The sequence below is a fragment of the Oncorhynchus gorbuscha genome, linkage group LG14, assembly GCF_021184085.1.
Source record: "Oncorhynchus gorbuscha isolate QuinsamMale2020 ecotype Even-year linkage group LG14, OgorEven_v1.0, whole genome shotgun sequence".
Lineage (NCBI taxonomy): Eukaryota > Metazoa > Chordata > Actinopteri > Salmoniformes > Salmonidae > Oncorhynchus > Oncorhynchus gorbuscha.
Window position 1 is genome coordinate 31,803,322 of NC_060186.1, and position 23,979 is coordinate 31,827,300.

The 23,979-nt window shown below is 45.4% G+C and overlaps 1 protein-coding gene across 1 annotated transcript; it reads left to right on the forward strand.

The window, feature by feature from the left end:
- The first annotated feature begins 1,922 nt into the window (after positions 1 to 1,922).
- Positions 1,923 to 21,551, forward strand: asl (argininosuccinate lyase). The gene is made up of 16 exons (XM_046297780.1): positions 1,923 to 2,082; positions 2,456 to 2,650; positions 4,026 to 4,109; positions 5,469 to 5,525; positions 5,677 to 5,774; positions 9,504 to 9,581; positions 14,706 to 14,783; positions 14,872 to 14,924; positions 16,868 to 16,930; positions 17,076 to 17,190; positions 17,450 to 17,534; positions 20,091 to 20,150; positions 20,253 to 20,336; positions 20,527 to 20,607; positions 20,740 to 20,846; positions 20,953 to 21,551. The coding sequence occupies exons 1-16, from the start codon at positions 2,068 to 2,070 to the stop codon at positions 21,095 to 21,097; spliced, it is 1,398 nt and encodes a 465-aa protein (XP_046153736.1). The 5' UTR covers positions 1,923 to 2,067; the 3' UTR covers positions 21,098 to 21,551.
- The last annotated feature ends 2,428 nt before the right edge of the window (positions 21,552 to 23,979 follow it).

A 23,979-nucleotide genomic window follows, 5' to 3' on the forward strand; every position in this document is an offset into this window, starting at 1 on the left:
GTGGGGTGGCCAGTCCTCTTCTGGCTGTGCCGGGTGGAGATTATAACAGAACGTGGCCAAGATGTTCAAATGTTCATAAATGACCAGCATGGTTGAATAATAGTAAGGCAGAACAGTTGAAACTGGAGCAGGAGCATGGCCAGGTGGACTGGGGACAGCAAGGAGTCCTCATGTCAGGTAGTCCTGGGACATGGTCCTAGGGCCCAGGCCAGTTGAAACTGGAGCAGCAGCATGGCCAGGTGGACTGGGGACAGCAAGGAGTCATCATGTCAGGTAGTCCTGGGGCATGGTCCTAGGGCTCAGGTCCTCCGAGAGAGAGAAAGAAAGAGAGAAGGAGAGAATTAGAGAATGCACACTTAGATTCACACAGGACACCTGAATAGGACAGGAGAAGTACTCCAGATAAACAAACTGACCCTAGCCCCCCGACACATAAACTACTGCAGCATAAATACTGGAGGCTGAGCCGACTGTGCTCTTCTCGGGGTTGAGCCGGACTCCTCTCTTGCGGGACCTTTGCAGCATCGCGCGGAGGTTTCGGTCGTGCTCCTCTTTGGTTCGACCATAGACAAGGATGTCGTCCACAATTGCCACAACTCCCTCGAGGCCTGCGTACACTTCCTCGATCTTTCGCTGAAACTCGTCTTGGGCTGAGATAATCCCAAAAGGCAGGCGACGGAAACTGTAGCGCCCAAACAGTGTGTTGAATGTTGTGAGCTTAGATGACTCTTCTGTGAGCTTGATAGCCCAGGAGCCTGATCTAGCGTCCATGACACTGAAGTAGTGTGCTCCCGCTAGCTTGTGTGTGATGCTATCTAGCGTCGGTAAAGGATAATGGGGGCGTTTGATAGCCTTGTTCAAGTCTCTTGGGTCGAGACATACATGGAGCTTGCCTGTGCGTGGTTTCTCCACCACCACTAATGCGTTTACCCAGTCAGTCGTTTCTGTAATCTTGGTGCTCCATGCTCTCCAACTCTTTCTTCAGATGGGCACGGAGAGCAAGGGGAATCTTTCTCGGTGGGTAGACCACAGGGGTTGCGTCTGGGTCAAAGTAAATGGTACATTCTCCTGGAAATAATCCTATTCCTGTAAAAACATCAGCAAACTCCTCCAGTAAATTGTCTGTCTCTACTGGTGCTGTCACTGGTAAAACTAGTTTGATGAGGTCCATGTCTAAACATGCTTTAAGACCTAGCACTGCAGGTGCTCTAGTGTCAACAACATAAAAGTCCAACATCATGTCACTTTCCTTGTATTTGCATTTGAAAGTGCATGTGCCTTTTACTGGGAGCTGTTCCCCACCATAACCAGTCACTCTGCACGTGGTGGGCTGTAGCTCTCAGATGTCAAGCTGTGGTACTTATTCAGAGGAATAATGTTTAGTTTCTAGTGTCAGTGTCTAGTTTGAACTTTAGCTCTGTGCCTTGTGTTCCTATCTCAATGTCAGCAAAGGCTTGCTCTGTCTCAAATATTTTACTTTTCTGTGTCACTGAATCAATAAACAGTTCATCAGCGTTTGACTCTGATTGACATTTCATCTTTGCTCACTGTGTGTACTGTTTTTCCACGGTAACCTCTGCACACTTTTGCAAAGTGATTCCATTTTCCACATTTAGTACGCTGTTTGCCTTTAGCTGGGCAATTCCCTTGTTCGCCATGCACTTTGAATCCACAATATCCACGTTTTGAGTCTGTGTCGCTCTGTCCGTTCGAAAACGCGCTCTCTGTGCACCGGATAATGACAACAGTATTTTTTTTCTTAATTATTGGTCATTATTTGTTTTAACAAATTACTTAATGTATTTTCTTGCACTTTAAAAATGGCCATTGATAAAAATTAAATATCATTCGAATGAGTTATCCACATTGCAATGTTTTGAAATGCGGGCTTTTATTTAGAAGGTTTCAACATTACCATGCGAAAGTGACGTAATTGTTTGTGCTGCTGGCAAAATACTAGTATTTGTGGTTTTGATTCTTATCACACCATTTGTGCCCTGTCGTCGATGTTTTGCGGATGCTAGGTAGTGAACAGTCAGACAGCTACGGTATCTTTGAGAGAAGAGAATGGCGAGTGCAGATGTAAGACAACTTTTTGATGTATTTCTTTATTAAAACTGTTGATTCAGCTAAACTCGTCCACGTTTGGCTTTATGTCCAGGTATTGTTTTCATTGCGCTGTGCAGTCAAATCAGCTATCCAGAAGCTTGGACAACATGGGTCTTCTCTATTAATGCTAGCTTGTTGGATCTAGTGGTTCTTCAACGAAAAGCAGCGCTGACAGGTTTCAATGTTGTTTGCTAGCTGGCGGCTTTGTGAAAATTTGGAGACGAATGACACTGCCTATGCTGTCGGTGCTGTCGGTGTATTTGTATATCTGCCTTTCTGTCATGGCTTTTTTTATTTGTCTGTCTATATGTCTGCGTGCCCATGCCTGCCTGTTTGTCTCTATCAGGGGAGTAAACTGTGGGGAGGTCGGTTCGTGGGTGACACCGACCCGATCATGGAAAAGTTCAACGCGTCCATCGCCTATGACAAGCGGATGTGGGACGCAGACATCCGTGGCAGCAAGGCATATGCTAAAGCCCTGGAGAAGGCCAAGCTGGTCACTGCAGAGGAAAAGGACAATATCCTACATGGAATGGACCAGGTAAAGACACACGCACCAGTATATTTTGTTTTATTTATTTTAACTAGGCAAGTCATTTTATTTACAATGATGGCCTACCAAAAGGCCTCATGTTGGGAGCGGGGCTTCGATTTAAACAAATATAGGACAAAACACACATAACAAGAGACACCACAGCACTACATAAAGAGAGACTTAAGACGACATAGCATGGCAGCAATACATGACAACACAGCATGGCAGCAGCACAACATGGTACAAACATTATTGGGCACAGGCAACCGCACAAAGTCAAGAAGGTAGACAATGTGGAAGACTACTAGATTGTACTGGCCACATCAAATCAACAATATCCCCTAAAGTTTCAAATGTATCCACACATTAACCCACTGCGTTTTACATTTGAATGGCCTTATTTTTTTTTAGTTATGGGGACCGTTGAATTTTGATCACACTATCAAACGCAACAAAAAGTGTGAATGTGTCATAGCCCACCATGTTGCTTTTTTGTAGTTAATAGGTGACGGCTGAAAATCTGCCTTAGTGCAGAATTCCTCTCTGCATTCACATGTGCACGGCAAGTTTTAATGTCACATGCACAAGTACAGTGAAATGCCTTTCTTGCAAACTTGAAAACCAACAATACAATAATCAATAACAATGTATTAATAGAAAAAAAAACAATAGAATAGTAAATAAAGTAAGTACCACTTGCCTCACTCTGATGTTTGAAGTAAGCATACTTACTTATAAAGGAAATAATTAAAAAGTAAGTTCCAATACCATATTTACATGTGCAGGGATACTGGAGTGATGTGGGTAGGTATGTATAGGGGTAAGTTGACATGGCTATATATCCTATACAAGATATAAGACAGAGTAGCAGCAGCTTGTGAGTGGGTGTGCGTGTGTGTAGAGTCAGTAAAAATGTATGTGCATATTGGGGTGGCAGGTAGCCTAGTGGTTAGAGCATTGGACTAGTAACCGAAAGGTTGTTAGATTGAATCCCTGAGCTGACAAGGTAAAAATCTGCCGTTCTTCCCCTGAACAAGGCAGTTAACCCACTGTTCCTAGGCCGTCATTGTAAATACGAATTTGTTATTAACTGACTTGCCTAGTTAAATAAAGATTAAGTAAAAAAAAGTGTGAGTGACAGTGTGTGTGAGTTTGTAGGGCCCTGTGAGTGTTCATAGCGCAAAGGTTAAAATAAAAGGTCAATAAAGATACAAGGTTAACTCAGATAGTCCGTATAGCTATTTTGCTTAGCTGTTTATCAGTCATATTGTTTGGGGATAGAATCTGGGCTCTTGAACAGATTCTATCCCCAAACAATATGAAGATGAATATGAAGATGAACCAAACTTCACTTACGGATGACCGTGCATGTGTGTTTCAGATCCATGATGAATGGGCCAAAGGTGTTTTTGAGGTCAAGCCTGGAGATGAGGACATCCACACAGCCAATGAGCGCAGACTAAAGGTGAAGTGTGGGTGGGGCTAACCTTGAATCGTCAATTCAGAGTGCTGGCTGAAGATTGTAACAATATTCAATTCCGGACTCCTGATTGTCAGAATTACTGTGCATTCGGAAAGTTTTCAGACCCCTTGACTTTTTCCACATTTTGTTACATTACAGCCTTATTCTAAAATTGATTCAATAGTTGTTTTCCTTCATCAATTCACACACAATAACCCATAATGACAAAGCAAAAACTGTTTTTTAGAAATGTTTGCAAATGCATAAAACCCCCCCTGAAATATCACATTTACATGAGTATTTAGACCCTTTACTTAGTACTTTCTTGAAGCACCTTTGGCAGTGATTTACAGCCTTGAGTCTTCTTGGGTATTGACGCTACAAGTTTGGCACACCTGTATTTGGGGAGTTTCTCCCATTCCTCTCTGCAGATCCTCTCAAGCTCTGTCAGGTTGGATGGCGGAGCGTATCTGCACAGCTATTTTCAGGTCTCTCCAGAGATGTTAGATCAGGTTCAAGCCCAGGCTCTGGCTAGGCCACTTAAGGACATTCAGAGATTTGTCCCGAAGCCACTCGTGCATTGCCTTCGCTGTGTTGATGTCCTGTTGGAAGGTGAACCTTTTCCCCAGTCTGGGGTCCTGAGCGCTCTGGAGCAGGTTTTCATCAAGGATCTCTGTACTTTGCTCTGTTCATCTTTGCCTCGATTCTGACTAGTTTCCCAGTCCCTGCTGCTGAAAAACATCCCTACAGAATGATGCTACCCCCATGCTTCACCGTGGTGCCTGGTTTCCTCCAGACGCGACGCTTGGCATTCAGGCCGATGTTCAGTTTTGGTGTTTCCAAACTTCTTCCATTTAAGAATGATGGAGGCCACTGTGTTCTTGGGGACCTTCAATGTGTCCAAATTTGTTGGTACCTTTCCCCAGTTCTGTGCCTCAACACAATCCTGTCTCGGAGCTCTACGGACAATTCGTTCGACCTCATGGCTTCGGGTTTTGTTATGACATGCACTGTCAACTGTGGGACCTTATACAGACAGGTTTGCCTTTCCAAATCATGCCCAATCAATTTAATTTACCACGGCTAGACTCCAAGTTGATGAAACATCTCAAGGATGATCAATGGAAACAGGATGCACCAGAGCAAAATTGAGTCTCATAGCAAAGGGTCTGAATACTGTAAGGTTTTTGTGTTTTATTTTGAATACATTTGCAGACATTTCTAAAAAGCTGTTTTCGCTTTGTCATTATAGGGTATTATGTGTAGATTGAGGGAATATGTGGAAAAAGGAAGGGGTCTGAATACTTTTTGAATGCACTGCATATATTTGTATTATATTTATTTCTGTGTGTGTTTTATCAGGAGCTGATAGGTGAGCCAGCTGGGAAGTTACACACTGGTAGGAGCAGAAATGACCAGGTAGGTGTGGTGATCTGCTGAATACACGTTCTTTGCCTGTTTTTTGAAAGAGAAGTAACTAATGGAGTTTTGAGATTGTTCTATCCTGCTGTGTTTTATTGGTGGATGATTGGGTCTCTGACATGATTCTGTGTTTCTATTGGTTGATCAGGTGGTAACAGACATGAGGTTGTGGCTGAGGGATGCTATTTCCATTCTCAAGGGAAACGCTCTCCAACTCATCACAACCATGGTGGAGAGAGCAGCAGTGTAAGTTTTATGTACAGGTAACTGACCAAATAAAGGAAACACTTCAGTAAATGAGGGATACACAGTATATTGAAAGCAGGTGCTTCCACACAGGTGTGGAATTAACATCCCATCATGCTTAGTGAAAAAACGGCTAGCTGGGTCTTGTCTAAGCGGTTGTCTTCTGAGCCCTCACTCGCTATGTACTTAATGCTGATTCATGGAGATTCTGACTTGCTTACAGGCTGTCTGTGCAAGAACAGTACTGATGCTTCTTAGTACAGAACTTTTATCTTCATCACTATCACACAGTATTAACGCACACTCTTCAGTTATTTAGGAATCAACTTGTGTTTTTTCTTAGATACACGCACCTCTTGCTAGTAAACACAGTCAACTTAACGCACATTTTGTATGGCGACTTTCTTCTTTCGATGACTAAAAATACTCAGACCTGGGGTGGGAGGGGTCCAGATGTGAATTTGGGCAAGCTGATTGACTGAATGAAGACAAAGGGCTGTGATGGATAGCTGAGATGGTGAGATTCACCCCAACTGCACTGTGAGGAAAGTTGGGTAGAGAGGAGGGGAGCAGGTTGGCCTTTTTGTATAGCTGCCCCAATATTTAGAATGAAAATATTAACATCCACAAAAAGGCCCTGTGGCGTTCCATTGGGTGACCAAGGACTATCTCTGCAACTCTGTGCACTTCCTAAGCCCTGCCTGTTAGGACAAAGCACAGTCTCTAATGGAGTCCACAGGTCTCAAGGGGGAGCTTAGTGCTAGCGTGCCTAGTCCTGTGAGGCAGGGCTTAGGGGGTGCGGAGACAGTGTGGAATGCCTCCGGGGTGGCGGAGGGTCCTCTAGCTCAGCTGGTGCCAGGTCGCTGGGGCCCATCCTTGGGAGCTGAGTATGGTGCCGGAGGCTGACCACAGTTGAAGGAACTGTGGCATGTCGTCCACAACTGTCTTTGGCAGCTCACTGGCTGCTGCTCGGGTTGGTGAATCTTGCACCGCTGCTGGAGGCAATGGCTCTCATGATGGAGCAGATGGGGACCCCTGGGCAAGGCTCTTCAGGGATCTGACGGAAGGGGCTAGCTGGGCCCCAGAGACCATGTCCGGTGGTTTCCTCAGGGCTGGAGGGTATTTCAGTGCAGGAGACAGGTGGCCTCCCAGAACTGGAGGGAACGGTGGGTCCCCCATGTCAGGGGGCTGAGGGCCTAGCAGGGCAGGAGACTTATTAAGCTTACTACTGAGGCTGAAGACTGTGAACCAAGCTGAGCAGGGTCTACGAACTGGCTAGGGGCAGGGACTGCAGACCTAGAGGAACAGCTAACTCCGAGCCTGGTGAGACAGGAGACCCATGTTCAGGTATGATTGCAGGAGGGTTGGCGTGTAGCACTAGGGAGGGTGACTGCTTGCTGTCTGAGCCTGGGGGCTACGGACTAACTGAGGTTGCGGACCTAGTAAGGCACAGAACCTAAAGCCTGGCGGAGCAGTGGACTGAGGGCCGACTAGGCCTGGAAACAGTGAAACTAGAGGTGCTGTTAACTGTGGGCATGACAGGGAAATTGACTCTGAGCCTGAAAGGGAGAACGACTCTGGACCTGCAAGGGAAACTGATTTTGGGCCTAAACCTTACAGGCTAGGAAACTGCCTACCAACTAAGGCATTGGGCTGTGTTCTGAGCAGGGCAAGAGACTGCAGACCTACAAACAGTGCACCTAACTTAGAGCCTGGCAGGGCAGGGGGCTGTAAGCCTGGCAGGCTAGGATACTGCATACCCACTAAGGTGTGGGGCCGTGATCCGTGCAGCGCAGGAGACTGCAGACCTGGTGGTGAAGCAAATGTGGGGCCTAGCAGGGTAGAATACCTTGGGCCTGGCAGAGCAGCTAATTAGAGGCTACTAATGCAAGGGACTGTGGAAATAGACCAGCAGAGGACTGGGGCCCTTGTACTAAGGCAGCAGTCCACGGGCCTAACCAGAACACTGGGAGCCTGCAACTAGAGCCAGCGACTGAGGGCCTGGTATGGCCGGAAACGGAGAGCCTACCAACGGGGCAGGATAGACTGGACCTACCAGGGAGGCAGGAAACGTCAACCCTACAGGGGAGGCAGGGAGCTCTAAACCTGACCCTACAAGGAAGGAGGGGAACTCTGGTCCTACCGGAAAGGAGGGGAACTCTTGCACTTGCAAGAGCTGCATGCCTTGGCTTCATCCTCGGAGCAGTTGAATCATCCACTGCTGGCTTTGGTTCCGTGCCAGGTGCAGGGCGGGCTCCTGAAGGAGAGTGGTAGGAGTCTTTATGGCGCAAGGTTCCAGGGTAGCAGATAGTCTAACCTCGGGCACCCGTGCATGTGCCTCAAATTGCAGAGGCTCCTCACAGGGAGTAGGGGATGACTCTGCAAAGGCAGCCAGAACAGACCCCTTGGCAGCAGTTGTAGCTCCACGACTCGAGCGGAAGTTTCCTTAACTATGGCAAGTCGAGGCTCAGGCTGAGGGGGCTTTGGTGTGATGGACTGTGCACTCTAGAGTTGTCGGTCTGCTGGGGAGCTAGGCATCTCTGGGAAGCAGAAGGGGACCCAGGGCTCTAGTGGGATGTCAGTCAGGAGAGCAGCTTGGCCACCGTTGGATGTAGTGGAAGTCCCAACGGTCCTGTGGAGGTGGTAAACTCTTAGGACTGGAGGGCTTGGAGTAGTGTGTCTCAGGAGTAGCCGGGCCAAGTCGGGGGAGTATCGTCGGTGGAATGGCTAGAGTACGCCCTCCTGAATTCTTCCCTCTCATAAAGCAGCTCCTCGTAGTCCCTCTGCATCCCAACAAACTGGAAAGGGTCCGGTCACTCCATGACTACTGAGGATCCCTGGAATATGGGTGGTTGATTGTACCATGAGAGAGGTGTGTAAGGCCTCACAGCTCTTCTTCCTCTGGGAAGCGACAGCTTTGTGTGTGTGTGGGTGGTGACAGCAGCCCCTTTTGGCATATGGGAATGCAAACTAACTCATCTGCATCCAGGGGTTCGGAAACTGTTCTTCATCTGGGTACTGGAACATCTTCACTGTAGCCAAGTCAGAATCCGGTGTTTTGCAGGAACATGAAAAAACGTTGGTTGCTAAACCGTCTCGAAGGACCATGGGGGAAAAAAGGATAGGGTGTAAACCTGTCCCTCTGAGGACTAAACTAGTTTGCTGGGTTAGATTCTGAATCTCCACAAAGGTGCCGGCTAGAGCAATATGGATGCTATTTTGACTGACTTGTCACACACATTACCGTCAACCAACACTATTAACATTTAGGGCCATGTATAAAAATGCTAGGCAAACCCAGTTGCCTGTTATTTTGGCTACCGTGGCTAAAAAGTGATGTTAGTGATTTTGAAAGAGGGGTGATTGTTGGGGTATGTTTGGCAGGAGCTTCAGTGGCAAACTGTTCACGCTGATCTTTCAGGATATGCCATGGTTGCTTCAGTCACCAGATCTCAACCCAATTGAACACTTATGGGAGATTCTGGAGTGAGGCCTGAAACAGCGTTTTCCACAACCATCAACAATACACCAAATATTGGAATTACTAGTGGAAGAATGGTGTCAAATCCAACAAATAGAGACACATGTAGAATCTATGCCAAGGCTCATTGAAGCTGTTCTGCTGGTTTGTGGTGGCCCAACGCCCTATTAAGACACAGTTGGCAGTTCCATGTATGCACGCACACACACACACAATATCATGTTTACCTATTGTCTTTTGATCTGCAGAGAGATTGACGTCCTGTTTCCTGGGTACACCCACATGCAGAGAGCTCAGCCAATCAGATGGAGCCACTGGATTCTGAGGTACTATAGCCTCTCCTTCTGTTAAGGCCCACTGCATATCTTTGCAATGTTCCTAAATGATTTCTAGATCCTCTGCTTTTTGCTGAGTCACAGTTAAAAACAGGATTGAGGAATCAAATATTGATGGAATATAAAGTGAATGTTGTTTCAGTCTACAGAGCATACAGTGCCTTCGGAAAGTATTCAGAGCCCTTGGACTTTTTCCACATTTTGTTACGTTATAGCCTTATTCTAAAATTAATTAAATATTTTCCCCCCTCATCAATCTACACACTATACCCCATAATGACAAAGTGAAAACTGTTTTTTATAATTTTTTGCTAATTTATTAAAAATAATCAAATTAAATATTACATTTACATAAGTATTCAGACCCTTTACTCAGTACTTTGTTGAAGCACCTTTGCCAGCAATTACAGCCTCGAGTCTTATTGGGTATGACGCTACAAGCTTGGCTCACCTGTATTTGGGGAGTTTCTCCCATTCCTCTCTGCAAATCCACTCAAGCTCTCAGGTTGGATGGGGAGCATTGCTGCACAGCTATTTTCAGGTCTCTCCAGATATGTTCGATCAGGTTTAAGTCCGGGCTCTGGCTGGTTCACTCAAGGACATTCGGAGACTTGTCTGTCCCGAAGCCACTCCTGCATTGTCTTGTCTGTGTGCTTAGCGTTGATGTTTTTAATTTTACATTTTATTTCACCTTTTATTAAACCAGGTAGGCTAGTTGAACAAGTTCACATTTACAACTGCGACCTGGCCAAGATAAAGCAAAGCAGTGCGACACAAACAACTGTCACGCCTTGGTCATTGTATCTTGTGGTTTTGTTATATGTTTGGGTAGGCCAGGGTGTGACATGGGTTTATATGTTGTATTTCGTATTGGGGTTTGTATTAATTGGAGACTCTGGCAGCGCAGGAGAGGAGAAAGGCTCTGGCTGCGCTGAACAGGCGAGGCGCACTGGACGCGCTGGGCCGACTGGTAGCACTGGTGGCGCTGGACAGACAGGAGACTCCGGCAGCGCAGGAGAGGAGAAAGGCTCTGGCTGCGCTAAACAGGCTGGAGACTCCGATAGCACAGGAGGGGAGAAAAGCACTGGCTGTGCTGAACAGGCGATGCGCACTGGAGGCCTGGTGCGTGGTGCTGGAACTGGTGGTACTGGCGCGAGGACACGCACAGGAAGCCTGGTGCGGGGAGCTGCTACCGGAGGACTGGTGTGTAGAGGTGGCTCTGGATAGACCGGACCGTGTAGGCGCACTGGAGCTCTTGAGCACCGAGCCTGCCCAAGCTTACCTGGCTCGATGCCCACTCTAGCCCGGCCAATAGGAAGGGCTGGTATGAGTCGCAGCTGGCTCTGCACCCGCACTGGAAACACCGTGCGCTCCATAGCATAACATGGTGCCTGCCCGGTCTCTCTAGCCCAACGGTGAGCACAGGGAGTATGCGCAGGTTTCCTACCTGGCATAACTATTCTCCCTTTTAGCCTCCCCCAATAAATTTTTTGGGGTGACTTTCCGGTTTCCAACCGCGTGCCTCCTCATACTCCCGCCTCTCCGCTTTAGCTACTTCTATTTCCTCCTTGGGACGGCGATATTCTCCCGGCTGCACCCAGGGTCCTTTTCCGTCTAATATCATCTCCCAAGACCAGAAGTCCTCATATTGCTGCTCCTCACAATTAACAGGGAGAGTAGGCTCAGGTCTGACTCACTCTCTCTCTGCGCTTTCCCCCGTTACCTACGGTTTTCGCTCTGTATAGCCGTGCTTTCCTTTTCGATTCCATCCGTGTATAGCCCTCTTCGCATTGCTGTAGGGAATCCCAGGCGGGCTCTTGCACTCGCTCTGGGTCGGCCGCCCACCTGTCGATTTCTTCCCACGTCGTATAATCCCTGCTTCTGCCGTCCATATCGTCCTCCTTTAGCTCCTGCCAGTTCACACGCTGCTCGGTCTGTGAATCGTGGTGGGCGATTCTGTAATGAGGCGCACCAGTGCTACCAGTCGGCCCAGCGCGTCCAGTGCGCCTCGCCTGTTCAGCGCAGCCAGAGCTTTTCTCCTCTCCTGCACTGTTGGAGTCTCCCGCCTGTTCAGCTCAGTCAGAGCCTTTCTCCTCTCCTGCACTGCCGGAGTCTCCTGTCTGCCCAGTGCCGCCAGTCGGCCCAGCGTCACCAGTCTGCCAGGATCCGCCAGAAGTGCCAGTCTGCCAGGATCCGCCAGAAGTGCCAGTCTGCCAAGATCTTCTAGATCGGCCAGACAACCTGAATCATCCAGGTCCACCAGCCAGCCAGGATTTACTGAGCTTCCTTTCAGTACTAGGCTTCCTCTCTGTACTGGGCTCCCTCTCAGTACCGGACTTCCCCTCAGTACTGGGCTGCTTCGGTCCCGGGCTGCCCCTCTGTCCCGGGCTGCCCCTCTGTCCCGGGCTGCCCCTCTGTCCCGGGCTGCCCCTCTGTCCCGGGCTGCCCCTCTGTCCCGGGCTGCCCCTCTGTCCCGAGCTGCCCCTGCTGTCCCGAGCTGCCCCTGCTGTCCCGAGCTGCCCCTCTGTCCCGAGCTGCCCCTCTGTCCCGAGCTGCCCCTCTGTCCCGAGCTGCCCCTCTGTCCCGAGCTGCCCCTCAGTTATGTGGGGATCAGGGTGAGGACTATTAGGCCATGGTCGGCGGAGAAGGTGGATTATCCTAGGACGCGAAGGGGAGGAACTAGGACATTTATGGAGTGGGGTCCACGTCCCGAGCCAGAACCGCCACCATGGACAGACGCCCACCCGGACCCTCCCTATGCTCTTGAGGTGCGTCCCGGAGTCCGCACCTTAGGGGGGGGGGGGTTCTGTCACGCCTTGGTCATTGTATCTTGTGGTTTTGTTATATGTTTGGGTAGGCCAGGGTGTGACATGGGTTTATATGTTGTATTTCGTATTGGGGTGTGTATTAATTGGGAGTGTGTATTAGTAGGGGTGTGTCTAGTTAGGCTTGGCTGCCTGAGGCGATTCCTAATTGGAGTCAGCTGATTCTAGTTGTCTCGGATTGGGAACCGTATTTAGGTAGCTTGAGTGCGCGTTGTATTTCGTGGGCGATTGTACCTGTCTTAGTGTTAGTCACCAGATAGGCTGTATTTGTTTCACTCGTTTGTTGTTTTCGTATTTTCAGTTTTCGTATTTTCAGTTATCTCATGTACCGCATTATTCTTCATTAAAAGTCATGAGTAACCTACACGCTGCATTTCGGTCTGACTCTCTTCAAACGACAGACGAAGTTCATTACAACAACACTGAGTTACACCTGGAATAAACAAGCATACAGTCAGTAATACAATAGAGAGAGTCTATATACAGTATGTGCAAATGAGGTAGGATAAGGGGGGTGAGGCAATAAATAGGCAATGGTGGGGAAATGATTACAGTATGGCAAATTAAACATTGGGTTGATAGATGTGCAGAAGATGAGTGGGCAAGTAGCGATACTGGGGTGCAAAGGAGCAAAATAAATCATATGGTGATGAGGTAGTTGTATGGGCTATTTACAGATTGGCTATGTACAGGTACAGTGATCTGTGAGCTGCTCTGACAGCTGGTGCTTAAAGCTAGTGAGGGAGATATGAGTCTCCATGACCTGTTGGAAGGTGAACCTTCACTCTAGTCTGAGATCTCTGTACTTTGCTCTGTTCATCTTTGCCTGGATTCTGACTAGTCTCCCAGTCCCTGCTGCTGAAAAACATCCACACAGCATGATTCTGCCACCACCATGCTTCACCGTAGGGATGGTGCTAGGTTTCCTCCAGACGTGATGCTTGGCGTTCAGGCCAAAGGGTTCAATTTTGGTTTCATCAGACCAGAGAATATTTTTTCAAACTCCAAGCGGGCTGTCATGTGCCTTTTTACTGAGGAGTGGCTTCTGTCTGGTCACTCTACCAAAAAGACCTGATTTGGTGGAGTGCTGCAGAGATGGTAGTCCTTCTGGAAGTTTCTCCCATTTCCACAGAGGAACTCTGGAGCTCTGTCGGGGACCATCAGGTTCTTGTTCACCTCCCTGACCAAGGCCCTTCTCCCCCAATTGCTCAGTTTGGTCGGGCGGCCAGCTTTAGGAAGAGTTTTGGTGGTTCCAAACGTCTTCCATTTAAGAATGATGTTGGCTGCTGTGTTCTGGGACTTTCAATGCATCCTAATTGTTTTGGTACCCTTCCCCAGATCTGTGCCTCAACACAATTCCTTCGACCTCATGGCTCTGTTTTTGCTCTGACATGCACTGTCAGCTGTGGGACCCTTATATAGACAGGTGTGTGTGTGACTTTCCAAATCATGTCCAATCAATTGACTTTACCACATGTGCACTCCCATCAAGTTGTAGAAACATCTCAAGGATGATCAATGGAAACAGGATACACCTGAGCTCAATTTCGAGTCTGAATACTTATGTTAATAAGGTATTTCTATTTTACATTTGCAAAGATTTCTGAAATCGTTTTTTAAATTTGTCATTATGAAGTATTGTGTGTAGATTGCTCAGGATGTTTTAACATTTCATCTTATTTTTTATATTGTTACTATGCAAGTAACTATTTCACTGTACCTTTTACACCTTCTGTATCCTGTGTATGTGACAAATGAACTTTGATTTTATTTTATATATTGTTTGTTTACCAGAGGTGGTAATGTGAAGAACAACATGACCTGCACCAAATTCAGATTAGGACATCTGCCAAGGACTAGATCAAATGTATTTTTACCTGGAGTTTTTCCTCATTGTAGGTTACTACTTTTAGTCTTAATCTTGGGTTGTTTACTACGTTACTCACCTTGTTTAGCACATGGCCTCACATGTGAATTGTTAAAGATTTAGTCTAAGGCTTAGAAGGGTGTGAACAATGGTTAATAGGTGTAGACAAAGGAGAGCTCTCCAGTAGGTGTGCCAAATAATTCAAGGGCCATTTTCTCAAAAGTGGAGTTACAAGTTTGTCAACTTTCAAAGCAGAATTACTTCCCCATTGTTCCTGCAGTATGTGATATACCATTTTCTAGCTCGGGGTTTCTACTTTTATCCAATGTAAGAAACATACTTTCAAATGTTGCAAATAAAAGGCAGAATCGAGGTGGTCGGGGATGTTGTTAGTCTAAACATATTTCTATGATTGTTCCCCAGTCATGCGGTGGCCCTGAGCAGAGACGTGGAACAGCTTCAGGAGATCAATAGACGAGTCAACGTGCTCCCCCTGGGAAGGTACACGCACACAAGTGTGCACGCACACACACCCACACGGTTATGTCATCTGTGAGTTAGTTATACCTTGTCTACTCTTGTTACCCAGTGGAGCAATAGCTGGAACTCCATTCAACATCGACAGGGAAATGCTACGTCAAGGTGAGAGTCAACCTGCATAGATAATCAGCTCCTTTAAACATAAATAACCTATAAACATGCATAAGGAGCCGTGAACTCTTATGAATGGTTATAACACGAGCTTATAAGACAAAATGTCAATTAATTATACACATGTACCAAGTCTGTGGCTGCGGTCCAAACACTTAAGACACACCCTATTCCCTCAGCCCTCAAATTAAGTGGACACTTCTGATGACGTATCATGACGTCTTACTAGTATACACTTGCAGGGCGAGGGAGGAAGGAATGATTTTTAAATGGACCACCCTTGGCCGGAAATTCATCATTTGTTCATCCCGCGATGATTGTGTTTTCAGCCACCGGTAACTTGTGGGTGCTTTATATGCGCTACAGTCAATTGAGTGCATGTCTACGTATATTAAATATATCATTATTAACCTCTTGCGACGAGCAAACCCGTATCCGGGAGCGTAATCATAGCCTCAAATGCATTAGCATAACGCAGCGGACATAAATACCCGCTAGAAACTTTTCCTATTCATGAAAATCGCGAATGAAATGAAATAAATATATTCAAACACAAGCTTAGCCTTTTGTTAACAACACTGTCATCTCAGATTTTCAAAATTTGCGTTACAGCCAACGCTAGACAAGCATTTGTGTAAGTTTATCATGGCATAATGCTATGCTAGCTCTGCTGGCAGCAGGCAACATTTTCACGAAAATAAGAAAAGCAACCAAAATAAATTTACCTTTGAAGAACTTCGGATGCTTTCACTCAGGAGACTCCCAGTTAGGTAGCAAATTTTCATTTTTTTCCAGAAATATTATTTTTATAGGCGAAATGGGTCCCGTTTCTTAATCATGCTTGACTGAGAGATCGACCGTAAAATGCTACAACTATAACGCCAAACTTTTCAAAATTTGCTCCATAATATCGACAGGAACACGGCAAACGTTGTTTAGGATCCATCCTCAAGGTGTTTTTAACATGTATATCCGTCGAGGCAATTGGTTTCTCATAAGAAGCGATTGGAAAAATGGCTACCTCAGTAGTATTTTACGCGAGATTTTCTGCGGGAGACACCATGTGACCACATGCTATATATGGTCCCTTACAGCCATTCTTCAATGGAAATGCCTAAAAAGACATCACAATGCTGTAGACACCTTGGGGAATACGTGGAAAACGTAAGCTCATTCGTAGCTCATTCACAACCATATAAGGAGTCATTGGCATGAGGCAGGTTTAAAAAATGTGGCACTTCCTGGTTGGATTTTTATTTGGGTTTCGCCTGTAACATCAGTTCTGTGGCACTCACAGACAATATCTTTGCAGTTTTGGAAACGTCAGAGTTTTCTTTCCAAAGCTGTCAATTATATGCATAGTCGAGCATCCTTTCATGACAAAATATCTTGTTTAAAACGGGAACGTTTTTCATCCAACATTTTTAATAGTGCCCCCTAATGCATAACTGGTTATACGCCTATTGTATGATAGCTAGCAAATTAACTATCTAACGTTAGCCTGCCTAGCTGGAACTTCTGAAGAAGGAAAACCATTTTATTTCTACTATTTCGAAAAGAGAAACAAAAACACACTTTTTACATAGTAGCAACATTTAACTTACTTGCATTTGTTTTTACTTAAACTTGTTTGTTGACTTCTCCATTGATGTTGTTTTTAAGTTTTCGCGGACTTTTCTTAGCAGCTGTACAATCGTTGCGAATTGAATTATGGGGAGTGAACCTAATTGTACACTCGCAAAGCCGACTAAACACGAGGGCTGAGGTGCTTACGTTGCAAACTTCCCTTGCTTGGCTGATCATTTGGACCACCTTCCAAGATGGGGACCCCCCAAGGGCATAAGGCGAGGGTAAGTGGACAAGGGTGTGTCGTAAGTGTTTGGACCGCAGCCGGTGTTTTAGATTGATTGTGTCTTCTGTCTTTGCCCCTGTAGAGCTGGCCTTTGATGACATCAGCATTAACAGCATGGACGCCACAGGCCAGAGGGACTTTATTGGTATGGTAACCACATTGGCTTTATTACTATTCTGAGAAGACATGTAGATGTGAAGTTGAGAAATATTGGCATTAACCGACTCACTGCATTGCCCTGCTCATGCTTTGTCTCGCTCGCTGGCTCCACCCTCCCCTCCCTCTCTCAGCTGAGTTCTTGTTCTGGGCATCTCTGTGTCTGACGCACCTCAGTAAGATGGCAGAGGACCTGATGCTCTACAGCACTAAGGAGTTCTCCTTCCTCACACTCTCTGACGCATACAGGTGTGTGTGTGTGATGACTGAACTCAAAACAATATGTTCCCCTTTTTTCCTTTGTTATATTCTAACAATCTTTCTCTCTCTGTGTGTGTGTGTGTGTGTGTGTGTGTGTGTGTGTGTGTGTGTGTGTGTGTGTGTGTGTGTGTGTGTGTGTGTGTGTGTGTGTGTGTGTGTGTGTGTGTGTGTGTGTGTGTGTGTGTGTGTGTGTGTGTGTGTGTGTGTGTGTGTGTGTGTGTGTGTGTGTGTGTGTGTGTGTGTGTAGCACAGGCAGCAGTCTGATGCCTCAGAAGAAGAATGCTGACAGTCTGGAGTTGATCAGGAGTAAAGCTGGCCGTGTCTTTGGCAGAGTAAGACCCCAACGCATTAAAACACCATTAGTTATGTTATAATAATCAAGCATCCTTTATTATATTAATAGTATTATCAGTGTGTGTAAACTAGGGATGCCCGCTATATCGGTGAACATATCTGAATCAGACGATATTAGCTAAAAATGACAACATCGGTATCGGCCCGATGTCTGTCTAGTTTACTCCAATGTGAAAAACCGATGTCAAAGCTGACGTGCATACCTATATAACGTACTGACGCCACGTAAAATTTTGTGCTGCACCTGCAACACAGCATTCCTAACCTTAGCCCACAATGTCTGCTGTGTGGATCGAGCAGTCATTTGAAAGAGTAAGATTTCAACGAGACAACTCAAAGGCGAAATCCATTGACGCCAAGATAATGGCATTCATTGCCCTTGACAATCAGCCGTTCTTTGTCGTGGGTGATGTTGGCTTTCGCGACTGGTCGAGCACCGGTACACACTAACGTTACCAAGTGCGCTATTGTTCATATGTTGCCCTACCAGAGTTGCACAGTAATAGCGTTACTGCTATTAGCTTCACGACATACTATGGAATGCCTTTTGAGTCTTTGAGTGTCAAAAATGATAACACTATTTGACAATAACAGTATTTGAAACGTCAAATAACACAGTTCTATTATAGAATGGTGTGTGTTCTGAATTTCCACGTGCAAGCCAAGCACCACCACTACTATCAGTAGCACTGTCAAAGCTGTACAAAAAATCCTGCAAACATCGTCCACAAAAGATGTGTTTACAATACCGCTTTGGTAATAAAGCATTATTTGTTCGACTGCAACTTCTGGGATAGCTAGCTAGCTTTAGCTTGGTAACTAGCTAGTACCAATTACAACCAGCCTGAAAACAATGACCAGTAGGAACTGCAGTCATTTTCATTATTTTTAGGAATCCTTGGAGTAAGTATTGTTGTTCGCCTATTGAAATTGAACATAATTTCATTAAAATAAGTAGCTAGCCAGCTACAGCTACTTAACCCTGTTGCCCAAAGCTAACGTTATAAGCAGCCAGCTAGCTTCATCTGGCTAGTGAGGCTCGACCTGACCGGGTTAGTCAGGTATCAGTCAGAGTAGGCTGATACCCCATGTCATTGATCCACAATCCAGTGAAATAAGTATGCCCCCAATGCAATTCTAAAGTATAATACATCCAGTGAGATTTCAACAGATTTGTCAAATTAACAAATTGTCTTTTGTAGATAAAAAAAACAACTAATTTAGCATGATCATCAAATGTATTTATATAGCCCCTCTTACATCAGCTGATATCTCAAAGTGCTGTACAGAAACCCAGCCTAAAACCCCAAACAGCAAGCAATGCAGGTGTAGAATCACGGTGGCTAGGAAAAACTCCCTAGAAAGGCCAAAACCTAGGAAGGAACCTAGAGAGGAACCAGGCTATGAGGGGTGGCCAGTCCTCTTCTGGCTGTGCCGGGTGGAGATTATAACAGAACATGGCCAAGATGTAGAGTACCTTAGGAGTAAATGTCAGTTGGCTTTCCACAGCCGATCATTAAGAGTATCTCTACCGCTCCTGCTGTCTCTAGAGAGTTGAAAACAGCAGGTCTGGGACAGGTAGCACATCCGGTGAACAAGTCAGGGTTCCATAGCCGCAGGCAGAACAGTTGAAACTGGAGCAGCAGCACGTCCAGGTGGACTGGGGACAGCAAGGAGTCATCATGCCAGGTAGTCCTGAGGCATGGTCCTAGGGCTAATGTCCTCAGAGAGAGAGAGAAAAAGAGAGAGCGAAATAAATTAGCTAGCAAACTATAGCTACTGAAACAGACTTTGCTATGTTTTTGGTTTGCATCCATGAGCTAGCAAGCTTATTTTTTTAATGACCAGCACTATAGGTGCTCGAGACAACTTTACCAGCATTGTAGCATATGAATCGATGAATCGTTGTGACATGAAATACGAGTGATGGTGTAATCAATTTGTAATTACGTTAAAAAAAACGTGTGAATGCGTTAAATTATTATGTGGCGTGCAGTCATATTCAAGTCCTGATTGGTCAAATAGTGTTATTTGTATCAGTATCTATTGTCTATGTTTTTTGACATGCAAAGACCCAAACAGCGTTCTATAGAAATCCTGGTTACTGGTAATGAGGACATAAGTAAATGCCAACAAAATAACTTTTCGGTCAGTGTGTGTAACCTTTTATTTAACTAGGCAAGTCAGTTAAGAACAAATTCTTATTTACAATGACGGCCTACCCCGGCCAAACCCAGACGACACTGGGCCAATTGTGCGCTGCACTATGGGACTCCCAATCATGACCGGATGTGATACAGCCTGGAATCGTGCCAGGGACTCTAGTGATGCCTCGTGCACTGAGATGCAGTGCCTTAGACCGCTGCGTCCCTGTGTGTGTTAAGCATTCTAGTATAGTTAAAAGGCCACAGATTTTGAATATTGGTTATTGGTATTGTTTTTTTTGGCAAGGAAAATATCAGATATCAGTATCAGACAAAAATGTCATATTGGTGCATCACTAGTGTAAACCTGTGCCCTGTCCTCTGTGTCAGTGTGCAGGCTTTCTGATGACCCTGAAGGGCCTGCCAAGCACCTACAACAAAGATCTGCAGGTACAGTCACACGTCTGTGTCTGTGTCTGTGTCTGTGTCTGTGTCTGTGTCTGTGTCTGTGTGTTTGTGGTGTGATAATTATCTCGCTCTCTGACTCTCTAGGAGGATAAGGAGGCCATGTTTGACTGCTTTGACACAGTACACGCTGTGCTGCAGGTCACCACAGGTGTCGTGTCCACTCTAAAGGTGAGAGATGCTACACCTGACCCCATTCACCTTAGATGCTACACCCTAGTGCACAATACTGTACACCTTTAGACCATTGTGCCCTACTTACTACATCCTAAACCCTTACACCTTAGTGCCCTACAACATCCTTCCCTCTAAGTCATTTCACAACCAATTTCTCTGACCCATTTCCTGTTTCCTGTATCAGATCAATCCCAGTGTGATGGAAGCTGCCCTCAGTCCTGACATGCTGGCTACTGACCTGGCCTACTACCTCGTCAGAAAGGGGGTGAGTACGAAGTATCCACTCAAACCAGGGATATGTGTGTTTGTGTGTTCATCACAATGATGGTATGGTTTGAAGTTGAACTGTTTCTGTGTCACAATTGTGGTATTAAATTATCTTACTCTCTCTCGCCAGGTGCCGTTCAGAGATGCTCATGGTATCTCAGGTAAAGCTGTGTTTCTGGCTGAATCCAAGAGCGTTCCCCTGAACCAACTCACTGTGGAGGATCTGCGGACTGCCAGGTAAGCGCAAGCACGCATGCACACACTACTTCATAGTAACACACTTTTCCCCCCCCCCCCACTCCTTATCTTTTCCACTTCATCCTCCCCTTGCTCCTCTTTCCAGCCCTCTGTTTTCTAGTGATGTGTCTGCAGTGTGGGACTACAGTAGCAGTGTGGAGCAGTACAGTGCCCCCGGTGGCACGGCCAAGAGTAGCGTGGCAGCACAGGTGGAGCACATGAGGACCTGGCTGAAGAAACAGGTCCAGTGACCTCACCACTTACCTTTTCATTTTTGACCCCAACATGAACTTTTACAAGCAACATTGGTCAAATGGATCCAATTTTCTCTTTGTCTCCTGATGACATCACATCCATGCATGTATGACTAAGTTAAAATTTGACTAAAGTAGTAGTTAGGATTTGCCCCCCAGTGGTTAAGAACCATTGTTTGCCTTCTAGAACAGTGTCTAATCTAGAAAACATTGGGTCCATTCTGTTAGGACTGCCTTGTTGCTCAGGCCATGTAAAGTGCCTTTTTTAAAAACCGGTAGATGCCATGGTTACCACTTTAGATGGATTTAGAAAAATGGGAGTTCAAAACTTTAGTACATTTAGATATATTAACCTCGATAGTAGTGATTTGTACAACTATATATTTCAGACAGTTCATACCTTTTTGTCTTAATGTGTTGATGATTAATTAAATGTTGCTTATTTACAAAATGTTGTCACTGGCTCTTCATGGAAGATACATATAGTGTGTTGACATAAAGAGGGCTAACCTTCCACTCAGTCAGAGAAGCACTGTCATCATTCAGTCAGTCGTGATTGAAAGCTGGAACGCTGCCATATCTTGTTTGCTCTAGTCTAGAGTATTGCCCAGAAGATACATATTTCCCAGAATATAAACATATTACACACACCCTGTCTAATGCTTTCAGGTAATTGAGAAGTGTCTAGAGGTTGCTTTGGAATTGGACCCATATTTGACTGAGCTCCCTCAGTGTGGTGGAAAAAGTACCCAATTGTCATACTTGAGTAAAAGTGAAGATACCTTAATAGAAAATGACTTATGTGAAAGTCACACAGTAAAATACTACTTGAGTAAGTAAAAGTATTTGGTTTTAAATATACTTAAGTATCAAATGTAAATGTAATTGCTAAATTATACTTAAGTATCAAAAGTAAAAGTATAAATACATTTAAATTCCTTATATTAAGCAAACCAGACAACATATATATTTTTATTTACGTCTAGACAGGGACACCAACATTTTTACAAACTTAAGAATTTGTGTTTAGTGAGTCCGCCAGAGGGGATGACCGTGGCAGGGATGACCAGTGATGTTCTCTTGATGAGTGTATGAATTTGACAATTTTTCTGACTTTCTAAACATTCAAAATGTAATGAGTACTTTTGGTTGTCAAGGAAAATGTACAGAGTAAAAAGTACATTATTTTCTTTAGTAATGTAATGAAGTAAAAGTTGTCATTTAAATTGTGAAGTACAGATACCATCCAAAAAACTACTTTAGTACTACTTAGGTATTTTTTTGTACCTAAGTACTTTATACCACTGCCCTCCCCAGTACATAAAGGGTCAGGATTTCTGCTGACCTCGTGTAGTCAGCATCTCTAAAAAACCCACTCTGACTTCAGCTTAACCCCAGTCACCTTTACCCCCTACCTGTCTGTTGTCGACAGGGATGGTCCTGTAGAACTGTGTTCAAACAACCACCTGGTCACAGCCTGGTGTCGTCATGGAGCCCACGTTTTTATTTTTTTTATTTCACCTTTATTTAACCAGGTAGGCAAGTTGAGAACAAGTTCTCATTTACAATTGCGACCTGGCCAAGATAAAGCAAAGCAGTTCGACACATACAACGACAGAGTTACACATGGAGTAAAACAAACATACAGTCAATAATACAGTAGAAACAAGTCTATATACAATGTGAGCGAATGAGGTGAGATAAGGGAGGTAAAGGCAAAAAAAGGCCATGGTGGTAAAGTAAATACAATATAGCAAGTAAAACACTGGAATGGTAGATTTGCAGTGGAAGAATGTACAAAGTAGAAATAAAAATAATGGGGTGCAAAGGAGAAAAATAAAATAAATACAGTAGGGAAAGAGGTAGTTGTTTGGGCTAAATTATAGGTGGGCTATGTACAGGTGCAGTAATCTGTAAGATGCTCTGACAGCTGGTGCTTAAAGCTAGTGAGGGAGATAAGTGTTTCCAGTTTCAGAGATTTTTGTAGTTCGTTCCAGTCATTGGCAGCAGAGAACTGGAAGGAGAGGTGGCCAAAGAAAGAATTGGTTTTGGGTGTGACCAGAGAGATATACCTACTGGAGCGTGTGCTACAGGTGGGAGATGCTATGGTGACCAGCGAGCTGAGATAAGGGGGGACTTTACCTAGCAGGGTCTTGTAGATGACATGGAGCCAGTGGGTTTGGCGACGAGTATGAAGCGAGGGCCAGCCAACGAGAGCGTACAGGTCGCAGTGGTGGGTAGTACATGGGGCTTTGGTGACAACGGATGGCACTGTGATAAACTGCATTCAATTTGTTGAGTAGGGTATTGGAGGCTATTTTGTAAATGACATCGCCAAAGTCGAGGATTGGTAGTATCAATAGTAGTTGTGCAGATCATGTGAGGGGGGAATGATGTCAGAGTCTGAACCCTGGGACTGCTTTGATTCCCTGAGGAGGGAAGGGTAGGGGGAGAGGACAGGGCAGTATACACTGTATGGTTCTAATATCCTTTTCACACTTCTGAGCCTAGACCTGCTGAACTAAACTACTGGAATGCATCCACCATAGTTGGTGGAACCTTGCTGGTTCAGGTTGGTAGGATATTGTGAAAAAGGTATGAATGTAAAGGTACTGTTGTTCTGGACAATTCCCAGGGCTTCTATAAGAATTGTACTGAGGGTGATCATTGGACTCCTGGGAACAACACTGATATTGGAGAAATGTGTTGAATTTGCAGCTGGATGTGAATTTGAATTTGTGAGTTAATTGGTTGATCAGTACCTCGAACAGGAAGGTGAGCAGCGCTATACCTGACGTATCATGCTCAGCCTCTAGACTATTGTATGGCTCCTTGATGTGAACAATGTGCAACGAGAGAGAGGGAAAGATGGAGAAGAG